Source organism: Aptenodytes patagonicus, chromosome 2, assembly GCF_965638725.1.
Source record: "Aptenodytes patagonicus chromosome 2, bAptPat1.pri.cur, whole genome shotgun sequence".
NCBI lineage: Eukaryota > Metazoa > Chordata > Aves > Sphenisciformes > Spheniscidae > Aptenodytes > Aptenodytes patagonicus.
The window spans coordinates 84,532,452-84,547,636 of NC_134950.1; the positions used below are offsets into that span (position 1 = coordinate 84,532,452).

The 15,185-nt window shown below is 42.6% G+C and overlaps 1 protein-coding gene across 1 annotated transcript in view; it reads right to left on the minus strand.

Moving 5' to 3' along the window:
• Positions 1-12,871, minus strand: part of MARCHF11 (membrane associated ring-CH-type finger 11) — a 32,068-nt gene extending 19,197 nt beyond the window's left edge. The window contains exons 1-2 of the mRNA XM_076332252.1: positions 12,566-12,871; positions 11,172-11,327 (exon numbers count right to left, since the gene is read on the minus strand). Coding sequence (XP_076188367.1) covers positions 11,172-11,327; positions 12,566-12,871 — 462 coding nt within the window. The remainder of the gene's footprint in view (positions 1-11,171; positions 11,328-12,565) is intronic.
• Positions 12,872-15,185: the final 2,314 nt, after the last annotated feature.

Here is a 15,185-nt window from a genome sequence, read left to right on the forward strand (position 1 = left end):
AGTCTGTAAATAAAGTTATTTAACTTTCTAAAGTATTTTTTTTTCATATCATAAAACATACTCTGCAAAACCCTCTTCTCCCTTAAGGGGGCCTACAGGAAAGATGGGGAGGGACCCTTTATCAGGGAGTGTAGCGATAGGATGAGGTTTAACGGTTTAAAACTGACAGAGGGTAGATTTAGATTAGATATAAGGAAGAAATTCTTTACTGTGAGGGTGGTGAGACACTGAAACAGCTTGCCCAGAGAAGTTGTGGATGCCCCATCCCTGGAAGTGTTCAACGCCAGGTTGGATGGGACTTTGAGCAACCTGGTCTAGTGGAAAGTGTCCCTGCCCATTGCAGGGGGCTTGGAACTAGATGATCTTTAAGGTCCCTTCCAACCCAAACCAGTCTATGATTCTGTGATTCTATGATCCCCCTAAAGTGAATGGAATTAGGTCTTCATTACCAAAAGAAAAAGAAAGACAGCGTAACTCCTGCTGAAGCATGTCTCTATCCCAAGAATCTTCCTGACTTCTGTCACAGTACTGGGAAAGGAGTAGTCAGCATAGTTACTGAGGGGAGTAGAAAAATAGTCACAAATTTAATGTCATAACCAAGGGTCACATCCTTAGGGATTCACATGTCAGAGGCAACAATGGTTCAGTACTTAGATAACCTGGCCAATTCATCAGCAAAGTTAGGGAAAGATGAAGAAGAAGGAGAGAGTGACACCAGGACAAAGACATGGCTTCTTACTCACACTTCAGATATGCTAATTCAGGGTCAGAGGACATAGCACTGTGGAAATGCTAGGTGATTTTTAAGTAAAGAGACTTGAAGCCTGTACCTCTGCACCCAAAGAAGGAAGAAAGGAACCTTTTGGAGATTATCATGAGGACCTGATGCATGAGAGTTGTACAATGAAGACAAAGATTCACTTGTGTCACATGATAAACACCAAGTCACCTGAGAGTAATTCTGAACTACTGAAACTTTCTCTTCTGAAATAGTCTAGGCTAGAAGACTGAAGTCCTTAGATCTTGTAGGTCCTAATTGCTGTGGCTAGGTTCACAGCAATTGTACCAGTGAGGCCCAGAGGAAAGATAAGTTTCTAAAATCCCCACAGCCATAAACTCTTCCCAGTGAATGCACAGCAGATTTTCCACAAATTTCTAAACACATTCAAGTACGTGGTAAGCATATCAACTCTCAGTGGAGAAGCTCTGAAGTAGACACATTTCCCTTGAATAACCAGCAATGTCACATATTTTCTAGATCTTTTACCCAAAGCTTTAGGAAGGAAAGAGCAGGCTGAAGTAGAGGATTTTGAAATCCCCAAGATGCATCTGATGGTCCCTCTCCTTACACTGAGTAGTGGATGATATGAAGATCTTTCCCTTAAGTTTGACAGATATCAGAAGGCATCAGTAATCAATCAAATTACTATTTGGTGCAAGCATCCAGAAAGCAATGAGATGATATGCAATACTCTGTAAATGCTGCCTGAGGAGGAAGTGACCCTCTTTATTAAGTCTCAGGAGGATTTTAAGTCATCATTGTACATTTAAATACAGGCAAAGTGTCCTTTTTGGAAAGTGACATTGAATGATTGGAGCTTCCGATGATTCTTGCGGTCACTAAAGAAGGAGGTTATGTGGATGTGGAGGATAGTGTTTCAAGTGCAGGAAAAGGCTGTGAGTGTAAGACTCCTATATTCTATTCGTGTTATTCTGATGTGAGCCAGTGAGCTCACATCAGCTGTTATGCCGATTCCTTCAAGTAAAATGTCATATTGCTTTCCTCCTATGAAACAGCAGCCCTGAAATTGAGATGCAGAATTTAGTCATCCAAGGAGGAACACAATGTGCTGGGAGTAACCACAAGTTATAGTAGATTGTAAATCGCAGATTGCGCAGATAATAGCAATGAGAGATACATAAAGCATTCCATTAAGAAGTACACTCTGTCTGTCTGTTCTTGCCCAGTGAGCAGAGGGAGCTTCCTTAGCATGAAAGAAGAGAAGGCGTACTGAAGTTTACTCTCATTTTCTCCAGATACAGTTTCCTGGATGTCGATTTTATGGAATTTGCCTTTTACAAGATCCTTGTAGTGCTTGGAATAATCTTCTTCCAGTCTTAGCAGAGTAGCTAAACACACATGAAGCTAGCAAGTGTTTCATCTTGATGGTAAGGTTCATGACTTTCTGAAACTACTAAGGAATTATTTTTTTAATTATATCTGTTGTTTGGGCATAAAAGACCAGAAAAAATGAGCCTTAGCTCAGGAAATGGCCTCCATCCAATAATACAGTTTGTGTGGGTATCAATGTGGTGTATTCCTGTACTGGGAATACGCTTGTCACAGAAATGGCGAAGTTTAATACTGCCACGGAGGGAAGACAGTGCCAGAAAAATATGCAAAAATATAGGGGGAAAAAAATCATAAGGGGAAAGGAAACAGCATGTGGCTAAAACTGGAATACTCATTCTCCATCAGCTTCACTGAAATGTAAACAAAAGTATCAGGAAAAAGAAATGCAGAAATAAAGAAAATAAAAAGGAAAGTTGAAATAAATTACAACAAAAAACAAAGAACCCTATGGGAGAAGAGTCATGCAGGCAAAACTCACAATGCAAAGTGAGTGCTCTGACTCAGACAAGTACTTCAAAAGAACTGAGGTCAAATTGTTCTTTCACTGTTGCACTATTGGCATGAAAGGAGGCAGGGGCTGTCCTTTGCACATTGCTGAAGCAATAAGAAAGAGTCTTCAGTCTGAATGCCAAGTATTGGTATTGAATCTACATTTGAATCTACATATGGGACAAAAATTCAAAAAAATGTACATGCAATAGATTGAAAAGCTGTCTCCCCAGTTGAACAAATTAAGAAAGAGGTTAGCATGACTGGCAGTCATTTGGATGAAGCACTGAAGACTTCAATGCAAACTGACGAACATTCAAAACCAAGAAGCATTAAAAGGAAGTTCAAAATTAATTCAATAAAGCCAACTTTTTTTCTTTAACAAATTTCAGTTGTGGAAAAAAACTACAGTGGCACTCCACAGTTTACACAGCGTGATTGGTAGAGAAGTCTGGAGGTTATGACAGTATTTGGTGCCCAGGGCAGGCTACTTACATTGCCAAATAAGCATGAACTAAGGAATCATAGACAAGAGGTATAAAAGCAGTACACTATGATTCATTAACAAGTTTTCATATTAAGAAATACAAGCAGAATAGATTTTGGACATAAGACGATAAGACAAAAATTTGTATTTGTAAAACTCACAAATCTTTCCTCGCTAAATAAATTTCATCAATTTTAGGCTAGAAGGTCACGCTATTGGGAAAATATCCAATCAAACAGACAAAAAAATGGCAAAAACCAGTAAAGGTTCCTGAATGCAGGTCCCACACCATATCTTAAGCCTTGCATTGTTTACTTAGATATCCTAAGCATTTAAAACAGCAGCAACTATGCATATGTAGCAACCTTGATTCCCATTCACACTGCCCTTAACTTTCGGATGTATTTTTCTAACGGAATCTGTTGTAAATATGTAATTTATGCTTATAATTCCAGCAATAACTTTTATTCAAGAAATTGCCTCTGAAAAACAACCTGGCACCATGTCTCATGCTAGTCATTTTGCCCCATGAAAATCTTAGGCTCAAAGAAATCCACTTTCTTTCCCTGAAGTAGTTAACCCACTATTTAATACATCAACATAATGACACTCTTTAAATTCGTATCTATATCTATATATCTTACCACTAGGTCAGGATGACACCTGTAATTAAAACTTTATTTCCAAGTACAGTTCACAGTTTACATTGCGCTGTTGTTTCACACCATTCAAGCAGTCAAACTGCCCTGAGCACAATTTGCACATTTCATGAAATAAAACAAGAAAACAATTGCTTTTTTAATAAGCTACAGGAAGTAAAAGAGTAACATTGAGGGTCACACACCTATGTACTTTTAATGCTACTCTATTTTTAAAACATGCTCTGTTTTATTTATTTTGTGTAGTTACTTGATTACCTTAGTATACACGTTAGAAGTCCAACAGAACTGCCTAAGTGAATGCAAGACAACTAGTTTAAAATCACTATCCACACGTTAGTACAAAATTGTTCTTTATCCCATAATCACCATTTCTTTGCCTAATCTATTTTTCACTGATAATCCCGTATTTTAAATAGATAGATGCGAGCACCAGAGTGGCTTCTCTAGCTCCCTGCATGCTGTAGCTGATACTCTGACAAGAATAACAGATCTCCTGAGTTCTATCAGTTGAGATGCCAACTTTGACCAAATGTTCCATCTAGCAAAGCGTGAACACACAGAGAATCAGGAAAGCAGATCTCGGGTGTTTGCTGGTGGCACTCCAACCATCGTAGCAAAAGCCCAAATATTAACTATACCTTCTAGATCACCGCTCCAATCTTCATCCATTCCAACCAGCAAGAAAGCATAATTTTTGCCATACAACCTTAAAATCCTGACTAGACTAGGAATATCCAAGTTTCTGAACTGAATCATAGGTTTCAAACATTTGGTTTCCAATTTTTGGCAGTTCTGACCTAAATCACCCCCCCTCCTCACTCTCAGTTCTTTCATAGGGCTCTCTAAAACAAAATCAATCTCCTTCCCCTCTTTCAAGCTTCTATTTTCCATGCACTTAACTCCTTTCTACTCAGTCCTTCCAATTTCAATTCTTGACTGTCTTTATAATCTCCCATGTTCCTTCCTGATAGCTTCAGCTCCCATGCTGATGACCGCTCTGACCTCTTAGATGAATATCATCTCTCCTCATTGGACTTACAAATATGGTTTAGTGCTCGTAGTCAACAAAGCGGCCATTCATTGCTTTGATTAGCTTTTCACCTAGGTCTATATCTAGTCTTTTGTTATTAGTTCTTCTTTATCCCTACCCAACTATCACTGTGATATCACTGATAGAATCACTCCATTTGTTCACATATTATTCTTCATTATTTTATGACTTTCAGATCATTGGTATCGATGATTCTTCCATCCCCTGTTGCCTCTTACCTGTCATTAGTTACCAGTTCTCTCCATCCTTCTAAAGCTTCTACAGTTTTGTTCCTCCTTTCCACTGTAATGTCCATCTTGCACTCCTTCAGCTCTGCATGCTAACAGCCACGATGCTAGTAGTGCACCAGTGGCCTGCTCACTTGCTCCATGACAAATTTGTTCTCTCATCCGAATGGCTAACCAAATGTATTTCTCAAGCTTAACTGACTTTCGTCTCCACACCTTTTTGCTGCCTTTATTTTCCAACTCTCTACTCCTTTTATCTCTGAGTCTCTCTGTGCATTAATCACAAGAAAACAAAGAAAACATAATACAACATGAAATTAATTATCCTCTTAGCATTTTCTCTCTGATGCCTTCTATTTTTGCAATTCTGTCCTTTCCATCAATGGTGAAATTTTTACTGTCCTCTCTTCTTCTATAATCTCTCTACCTTGCACCAGTGACATCATTTTGTCCTTCCTCCTGATCCACTCGCTTACCCTAATTCTCTTTTTCAGTCTCTCATTCACTTTCCGGTCTTTCCCAGAAAGTACACAGGAAATGTATTTTGCCTTTCCCACCACAGAAAAAACCCACAGTTTTGACACCACTGGCCTCTCCAACAGCCTTGCTGTCCTTCTGTTTCTAAACTCATTAAGCACACTACTTAGAACTGATCGTAATCACTAGCTTCTACCCAGTGCATGTCACTGAAACGACTCAGAGTGTATCAAATCGAAAAGCCTATCTAGTCTAGTAACTTCTCCCTAGAAGCTGCCAAAAGTAGATGCTTCAGAAAAGAAAGAGTGTGAGAAGTACAACTACTATAGCTAAGCTGGTGACTGATCTACTTTTCTGTTCCAGACTTCTCTCTCCTGTCGAAACTAAAATATTCATCTATTTCTACCACCTTTTGTATGGATCTTATCCTACATTTAAGTTCATTAAAATCTCTAGGATTTTCATGTCCCTGCCTTCCTCAAGCAGTATGGATTCGTCCTCCAATCCATGAATCTGTTCTGTAACCCAAGCATTATCTTAAATTTAAATATCTATTTGGATCTTCCTGTTGACAATATTTCTAAAACTTGCGGGTGCTTTCTATGTAGCATATCTAAGACTATTCATATATAAAAATTTAATTTCTCATCATCACTTTCATCTTATGTCTCAACTACTGCAACACAGCTTTTACGCTCATGACAAATGTAATTTTCTCAGTGACCACAAGACTGCTTCAAATACAGTTTTTTTTAGTCCACTACTTTGACCACGTTACTGCCCTTCTTTCTCCGCTATGCTGGTTCCTCTCTTCCCCATCACATCAAATAAAAAAGACTTGACTTGATTTTTAAAGTCCTTCCAGGCTTTTACTGACATATTAATTACTTTCTAATGACTACTCAGACATGGAATCTCATCTCTGTTCAGTTCATGATACCTATCTCAGCCAAGTATTTTATTTTCTAACAGCCCTTCCATACTGCCTTCACATTCAAAGGGTGCCTGCAAAGCTTCATTGTTTTCTTTTCAAGAGGCATCTTAAAACTCGTCCCATTTGAGATGCCAAAAATGCAATGATAATTAAAAAGTTAGTGTACCGAGACCACTGGTTTTATATATCTTTACAGACTTGTCCCTTATCTCTTGTTCAAACTTCTTTGTAAATTGTCCAAGATTGGGACAATCCTTTTTGTTCTTTGCGTGTGTTGACATAGTAGCACAATGTATCCTCCCGGATCTTCACTGCAGGCAGTGTAACAGCAGCAACACCAGTAGACTGCTGTTAGTACATAGTGTAGTTTAAAAAGCACAACTGGAGATTTAAGCCTTTTCCCTTTCCCCTTCTTAGTTATGCCTACAAAAAATAAATGCTTTCATCCAGCTGAGCATAGTCATTAGCAATAACTTTTACTAAACATTTACTACACATTTTTTCTGGACACTTGCCTCCATATTGAAGTATCTGATGAACTTGACTTTTGCGCTTTTTAATATAACATGCATATACATACGAGCAGTCTGCTACAAAGTCTTGCTCATGCTTATCTAATTGATGCCAGTGAGATTACTCACAGGAGTGAGGACTACTCACATTAACAAAACTTGAAAAATTGAACTGTAATTCACAAAAACTGTTGAACGTAGTCATCTTTATGATGAGTATCTCAAATGTTAATAATTACAATTTGGGCCACTGAAAACCACTGAACCCATGAGCCACATTCCACCTCCGGTAACTAGATACTTGCTTAAATAATACTAAGTACAACCTTCATTTTTTCGTCTATATTCAAAAATCAGACCTAACGATTAAGAGTTTACTTTTTAAAATAACTGTTTGTTTTGTGATTTTCCTGATGTCAGAAAAGGTGTTGAATTGTCATGCAATTAGCTTTTAAATTAGAACACCAACCTACTGTATTACTTTTGGAATAGGTCTAGCTCACCTAAAGTACCAGAATATAATGTTTTAATGAACAGAAGCACAGGGTATATTAAACATCTAACATAATACTATTTTATGACAGACTACAGTAACAGTCTAGAAAAGGCTATTCTCTAAATATATTTACTGCTGACTTCCATAGGAATTATGGGGTTTAGCACCAAAGTGTATTTTCTGAACCTCTGCATAACTATGTTTGGCTTTTAAACATTATTTCTGAAACTTACAAGAGAATTGACATTCTTCAATATCCATTCATGTTTAACTGCAAGTCTAGTGAACTCATTTACTAACAGCTTAGTAATTAAATAGCACGAATAAAAATAAAGCAATCTGTTTATACTTCCGTTAGGAAGGAAATCTGTACAAATTATAAAAGCTTAACAAACCAATATAAAAAGTATTTCTGCTTGTGCTTTCTTTCTCTTTGTTAATCTAAAATGTAACTCTAAGTGGGTTTAATTTCCAAGTCAGACATTTAAAGTTTCTCCCTCCTTTTTAAGCTGTTTCAAAAACTTTCCAAAACTACCTGCTCAAACCAATATTTGTTCCATCTCCCCTCATTACAGTTTGGTTTTTTTTCTAGTTATTTCTTAACATAACCTTGTCTATTATTGGATCGAATTCCACCCTGCTGTAAGGAGCAAGTCCAGCAATATGGACATGTGCTTTCATTGATGGACTACTGCAAGGTTAAGTATGTCTTTCTGATATGATCCTGAGAAGGATACTGAAAAAATGGCTCAAGTTGCATTTCTCTGTGAAACACCATATCAAACATCATCAATTTGTTTGTGTGCTCATCTTCCACTGTTAGCCCATTGGTTAACCTATAATTTTTTGTGTTTTAAGATCTATTGCTATATTAAAAGTCTATGTGTTTCCAGGATTGGGTTCTTAAAAGTGAATTAAGTAGTAGTTGCTGAAATATACAAAGTGACACTGGAAAAATTTCTATTGGAATAGCCACTTACCATAGCAAATTTTGTTCCTTGAATGTACTGCCTCCAAAGAGGCCCCCCTTTGGGATTACCTTCCCTGCCATGAAGCAACAGAAACCATAGAAAATGTTAGATATTAAATGGAATATTCACATCTATTCCAATCTTCTGGAAGAAAACATAGAAAAATCTCCTACTTCTTAACTCCCTAATCATTGTTATATTCCATAAATACCTGAGGTAAAAGTAAACCTGAGAAGCTGGTGTAAATCTGCATAGACAATTCACTTGAGAAAAAGTTATTTTGGTAAATAGCATCCTTCTTCTCTCTTATGACACTGCCTACACAGATCTAGTAAGTAAAAGACTGGTAGAGACAATTCTAAGAACATGGACTGAGGGAGACTACTAGTTGTAGAGAGTGAAGTACTCCTGTCCAAATATTGTAACTCACGTAATGCAAGAAGTCTCACTTGCTTGGGAACTTTTAAGTACATTAGCTACCTCAATGAAGATGTAAACTACTTCTATACTGAAATGGTCTAACCCTTAGCTTTTTGCCAAACCTGACCAAAAAGTTACCTTAAAAAAGGCTTTTGTGTAGTCAAGCAAAAGATTCAGAACCTGTCCAAAAGCTTAAACCAGGACAGCTGTTAAAAATGGCCAACACTATTATAGTCAAGAATATGGGAGAGGAGTGAGGGCATTTTAAGACTGATCACCCTTATAAAAATACACAGACAACTGCAGTTTTGAGAGTTCCTTTTAGATTCTGTAACTACAAGAGGAATATTCAGTGTAGGAGAATGAGAAAGGTACCGCTGCGTCCCTCCAAAGAGATGTGTGACCTTTTGGATGTCAGGAGTTTGACCCTAGGAATGTATGTCTAACTTATTATTTGAGTATGCAACTCCATGAAATCTTTTTGTATGCTATTTTGCCAAGAACAAAAAAGGAGAGACTTAAATAATTTCCATAAAAAATGAAAGACAGCGTTAAGAATAAATCAAGTATTTTTTAAGCTATCGAAGGAGAAACATGAACTTAGTTCCGCCCCTCCCCCCCCAAAATGTGCCGTAAGCCATGAAGAGAATGGCATTTAACTTTTGGCTCTTCAATTTCTTTCTACTTCACTTGTAGCTCGGGCAAACATTGCTGTCTACTGTGTCACCTACTGACACTTTCTTCTTTGCTTCTGTTTTCCACAGAAATTGAATAGTTGTTCTTCAAACTGGGGCTTGATTCTGTTGTCCACAGATAGGTGTCTAATGACATTTCAGATGTCCTTTAATATCCCACTTGGCCTCCAGCTGCAGTTCCAGAGTCTCTCGTAAGTTGTGTCGTATCTGCTATCCTCTGTAGATATTTTGGCTACCTTGGAACATCTCAAATAGTAGTAGATGCCTCTTTGCAGGCAACTGTGTCATGCCCTTGCTGTCAAACAACTATTTTCAGAGACTATCATTGCAAACTGTTGATAATGATCTAACCTTTGCTAGGAAAAGGATGAGATTGCTGTGGATATACAGGAAACAGATGTTTTTAAAAGGTTAAAAAAAGCCAAAAGGGTCAAACAGAACCCCATGCCAAACCACCAGATAAAGTCTATGTAGAAACAGAATCTACCACCTTCATTTTCTGGAGTGTTTTACAAATCCATGACTTTTTTATATCATAAAGGTTCTATCCAGGAAAGCTTATCAAAAGTTTCCTTTGTGGATTCATAAGAAAAAAACTTGAAGTCACAACTGGCTCTGAAAGTACTTGCACCTAATCTGAACAGCTGTAAGCAAATACTCCAGATATCCTACATCCAAGGAATGCTTATCACATTCACACAACTGCCGTTACCATCCAAGCATGTCTTTTCTATAAAACTCCAATCAAACTCAGGCGCAGAAAAATGACCTGAGTGCTCTGGCCTTTGAGAGCTCCATCATCTCGGAGCTCATAGGATCAAAACTAAAAAAAAGATACAATTATCTTACTAAATGTGTTCCTCAGATGTATGAAATACAATTTCTAGGATGGAATTTTAAGCCTCTAAAGAATTCTGATGTGCAAAGTGGTATTAAGGCTTCCCTAACAGATCTGCTAAAGCTTTGAGTTTCCCCTCCCCTCTCCCTGAACACGCTACCACTATAATATTCTAACTTCCAGCTGCATGTTGTGATGCTGTTAAAAGGGAGCTGTGAAAAATGTTACTGCACAATTCAGCTTCTGCAACAAACTATTGGTGGACAAAACTTACAGACCGTTCTGCTACTCTGGATTGTGCCAAGACTGAAAAGTCACCTTATTTTACTTTTTTACAGCAGATGAATACACAGGCAACAGAAGTTTTCTTTGCCTCTCTCCTCTGGACCTCACGCTTGAAGAATGAATGAAATCAACCTTTGAGTATTTAACAAAGTATAAAGACATGTTTAAAGTTTAGAAAGTGAATCAGGAAGATCAAAGTTGTTCTGTCATGTCTCAGTAAGACTTATCTAATTACAGAATTTAACAACCTCTGAAGACCATTTCTATGGCAAGCCAAAAGCTAGAAGAATATAACAGAATCAAATGACTGTATGTTTTAATATGTAACTGGTCTTAAAAACTAGCTTCAAGAAGGTGCAAGTGCTAACTGGTGAAGCATACAGGCTCTTCCGCTGTATTTTCCAAAAACCTTGAAATAAACGTTAAGTATCATTTTGTTTTTAAAAATGATGGGAAAGACATATTTTTGAAAACAAACAAACAAACAAATTACCTGGCAAGGCTTCTTCATTTTAATTGCTATAACATGGTATCTGTAACAGCAGAGTTCACAGGTCCATGACCCTCTTTCACTTATCCACTTTAACAGGCAAAGCTGATGCGTGTATCGTACTGACCCATCGCAGCGGCAAGGATTTAATAATTCACCCTGAAAAGGCAGCACAGAAACATTAATTTTAAAGGAATCTTTTATGTACATGTAGACTCAGTACAAAAATATTTACAGGTCTGTAACAATGAACGGGTCTCTATTTCAATACGTGAAAAAACATGTATTTTTGGCTATAAAAATTCTCAAAAATTAAACTGTCTTAAAAACATCCAAGTGCTTCTAATGAGTCAAAGCCAGGTAACTGTCTATGCATGCATAGGTACATATGTGAAAAAAATGAAAGATTACCGTGCATCAAACAACAGTAGCATTAGCCCTTTCAAATACCTCAAATGGTACCAAAAGTGGTTAGATGCATTTCTCCAACAGTTATCTGCAGTCATCACTAGGAAAGAAACGGGTGATGTCACAGAGAACCGTGCTCTCGGAGCAGGGTTCTGCGCTGTCCAGCTAGCCAGCTGTCAGGCAGGATCTCAGATAACGTAACTAAACACTTCCCCCAGTAGTTCACATATTTCTATATTATACAAATCGGCTATTCTCTTCTTTCCTTGAAAAGATTTTTTTTTTAGCTAAACTACAAGACAAGCTATAAAATGCTAGTTACGGATCCATTGCTGATATTGTGCCCAGTAATGTAATGACAGAGAAGATACTCGGAGGTCTTCTCAACATTACCTGTAAGCTAACGCTCTCATTTTAAAGTCAAGTTAGACACCCGAGAAATTCGTGCTGTTCAAAGTCCCCCAGGGGAGAGCCAGCGAACGTGATGGCAAGAAGATGTACAGCGTGCAAGCCAGCCATAGCAAATCTCTGGTTTTTCCCAAAGCTCTGCACCGACTCAGAATTGCCCCGAGCGTTTGTCACAACCGCCTCGCACAGCAGCTGAGGCTCGCTACACCCATCTCACCGCCGACACAGAGGAGGGCTCCTCCTGCCAGGGCGCCGGCCGCCGCTCCGCGGGCAGGTCTGCGAGGGGACGCCGGGCCTCCTCCGGGCAGCAGGCAGCCGCACTCGGCCACTTTTCCGCCCCGCTGCCGGGCAGCCGGGGGAGAGGGGGCGGGGGCCGGGCAGGAGCGGCGGCGGGGGCCGGGCGGGCGGTGCCGAGCCCTGTCCCTGGTACTGATCGCTCCCCGCCGCCGGCCCGCCCGGCCCCCGCCGCCTGCCGCCTCCGGGAGCGGAGGGGGGGGGTGGTGTGTGTCTGTGTGTGTGAGAGGGGTCGGTCCGCCCGCGCTGAGCGCGGGGGAGCCGCCCGCCCGCCCCGCTCTCCTCACCTGCTCGGGGCCCTGGAAGCAGATCTTGCAGATGGGGCCGGCCCCGCCGGGGTGGCTGCCGCTGCCGCTCTCGCTGCTGCACACCGAGCGAGTCTCGGGTTTGTCGCCGGCGGCGGCCCCCGCCTCGACGCGGCCGCTCTCCGAGCCGCCCCTCTGGCCCTCGCCGGCGCTGGGGCCGCCGCTCTCCCCCTTCTCTGGGGTGTCCCCGCTCGCCTCCCCCGCTCCGGCCGGCAGCTCCAGCGGGGCGGCCGGGTCTCGCCGCGGATCCCCGGGAGGCAGGACGACGCTCCCCGCGGCGCAGCTCATGCTCGCGCCGGCCCGGGGCACCCGCTCACCCGGGGCGGGGACGGCCCAAAGGGACGGATGGCGGCGGGGGGCAGGGAGAGGCGAGGGCGCCCTTCTCGCTGCCAGCGGCCGGGAAGGTGACCCGGCGTGGCCGCCACTCTCCGCCGCGCTCCGCCAGCCGGCTCCGGAGCCGCGCCGGCGGCGTGTGCGCGAGTGTGTGTGGGTGAGCGCGCGTCTGACCGCGTGTGCGTGTGCGTGGGTCTGGAGGCGGCGGGGCGGGGCGGGGGGGAGGGAGGGGCACGTCCGGCAGGCGCCGGGTCGGGTCGGGTCCGGCCGCCAGCAGCCGCCCTCGAACACCCGGGAGCGCGCGAGCGAGGGACCGTTACTCGGCGCGAGCCGGGGCGGGTGGGGGGAGGAGGAGGGGGGGCGGGGGCCGCGCGAGTCAGTCGCCGCAACCGCCGCGGGGCCCGCAGCCGCCGAGGCGCCTCCCCCGCCTCGGCGCGGTCAGCCCCGCTCCGGGCCGGCGGGCGCGGCGGTGAAACCGCCACCCTCGCCAGCACCCCGGCGCCTGCCCGGCCGGGAGAAAACCCTTCCCCCCCCGCCCCCGGACGCCAGAGGCGCACCTGCCCTCCCGCCGGCTCCCTGCGTCCCTCCCCTCAGCACCGGCTCCCCCCACACCCCGACGGCTGCGTCTCCCGGCCCGGCGCCGCTGCCGCGGCACCCTCCGCCCCCACGGGGACGGTTAGCTTCGCGCGCTGTCCTTCCTTCCCTTCATGGTAGCGTCGCCGTCCTCCTTTCCCCCCTTGGCCTTGGGTCTGGCCCCAGCCATGAACTGTCGCAGGTTGTTTTCCTCCCCTCGCCCGTGCACAAACTCTGATCACGCTGCCGGTCACGGCACCCCGGCGCTCACGGGGCTCCTCAGCCCTGGCACCCCGGTGGAGGGCCTGACCCTTTAAGGGACGCTTACAGATCTTTATTGGGTTTTTCGTTGCAAAAGATTGCTCTTGTAAAAGCTCAACAGAACGAATATTCAACAGTTGTTCTTTGGGTGTGAAACAGTAGTCCTTCCAGTCTCCTGTGGCTGGCTTCCCCCCCCCCCCCCCCCCAAATTCATTACATCACCTCATTTTCAAAATTAAATCTGCTAAAAGCATCATGATCAAATATCTTCTAAAAAAAAAGCCCCACAGTGGTTAGAAACTCTTTAAAGTTTGGCTGGGGCTGGTAAAGGAAAGTATGTGTGAATTTCAGCATGAAGTGTAACACCAGTGCGCATTTCATCTCATGAAAACGACAGCAACTGTCTGCGCAGAGAAAGAGAAAGGAAAAAAAAACCTCAAAGAACAATTGTGCAGCCATATGCTCTTCCCTAGCCACATTTAGATTCAAAGTGTGATGAAATCACCCATCATCTTCATTGGCTGCTTCATATATAGTCTCAAGATGAGGATGTACCTGGATGAGCTCAGCCACTGCCTTCACCAGCCGTGTTTTGATAGTAGTGGCTTTCTTGGAGTGGACATTTTATTAGAAGACCGAAGAAGCACACAGAACCAAAACAGCACTCCTCGGCCCGTGATCACGCGGCTGTCAAGCGCTCTGGAGAGGCTTGCTGAGTATACATCAAACACCTGGTCCGACCTTTCGGCCTGGCCGGAGACCAGCTCAAGCAATAAGCTATCTGCAGAAAGGCAGCAGCCCCGTATTGCAGGAGAGAGACATTCAAACTAATTGGGGCAAGGTGCAGTTAAAGCCCTTTTGGTCCTCCTACAGTCTGCATCTGTTACGGAGGCCATGCGATAGATACATTAAGGACAAAGAATACCACCACTGTTTACAGCATTGCTCTTAAAAAGCGTGTATTCAGAGGTTGTCTTCCTGTAGTGGAATAAGAGGTATGTATCGTTATACCCTTTCTCATCACCCACTAGTGCCCATTCTCATGAAAATCTTAGTTCTGATGGCTCTGCATTAGCTAAGCGCTGGCCATTCAGCTTGGCATTAGGACAAGATGCTCCAACCCTAAAATTACTTTTGTTCACAAGGTGGTTGTTAAGTAGGTAAGTAACATGGATTCGTCCAGGTGTGGTAATGTAAAACAAAAAATGCCACGTTGACAGTGACATTTTCATGAACTACAGACGCTGTGGAGTTAAGAAATTCTTCTACATACAATTTTTTCATAGCAAAGTAATACCTGAAGGGGTTGCCAGAGAGACTAAACAGAACTGGAGACAGAATTAATCAAATAGACTCATTCTAAGGAAAGAAGGGGCAATCACAAACAATGAAAAAACAGGAAATGTCAGTACAAACAGATGAGTCCAAAATACCG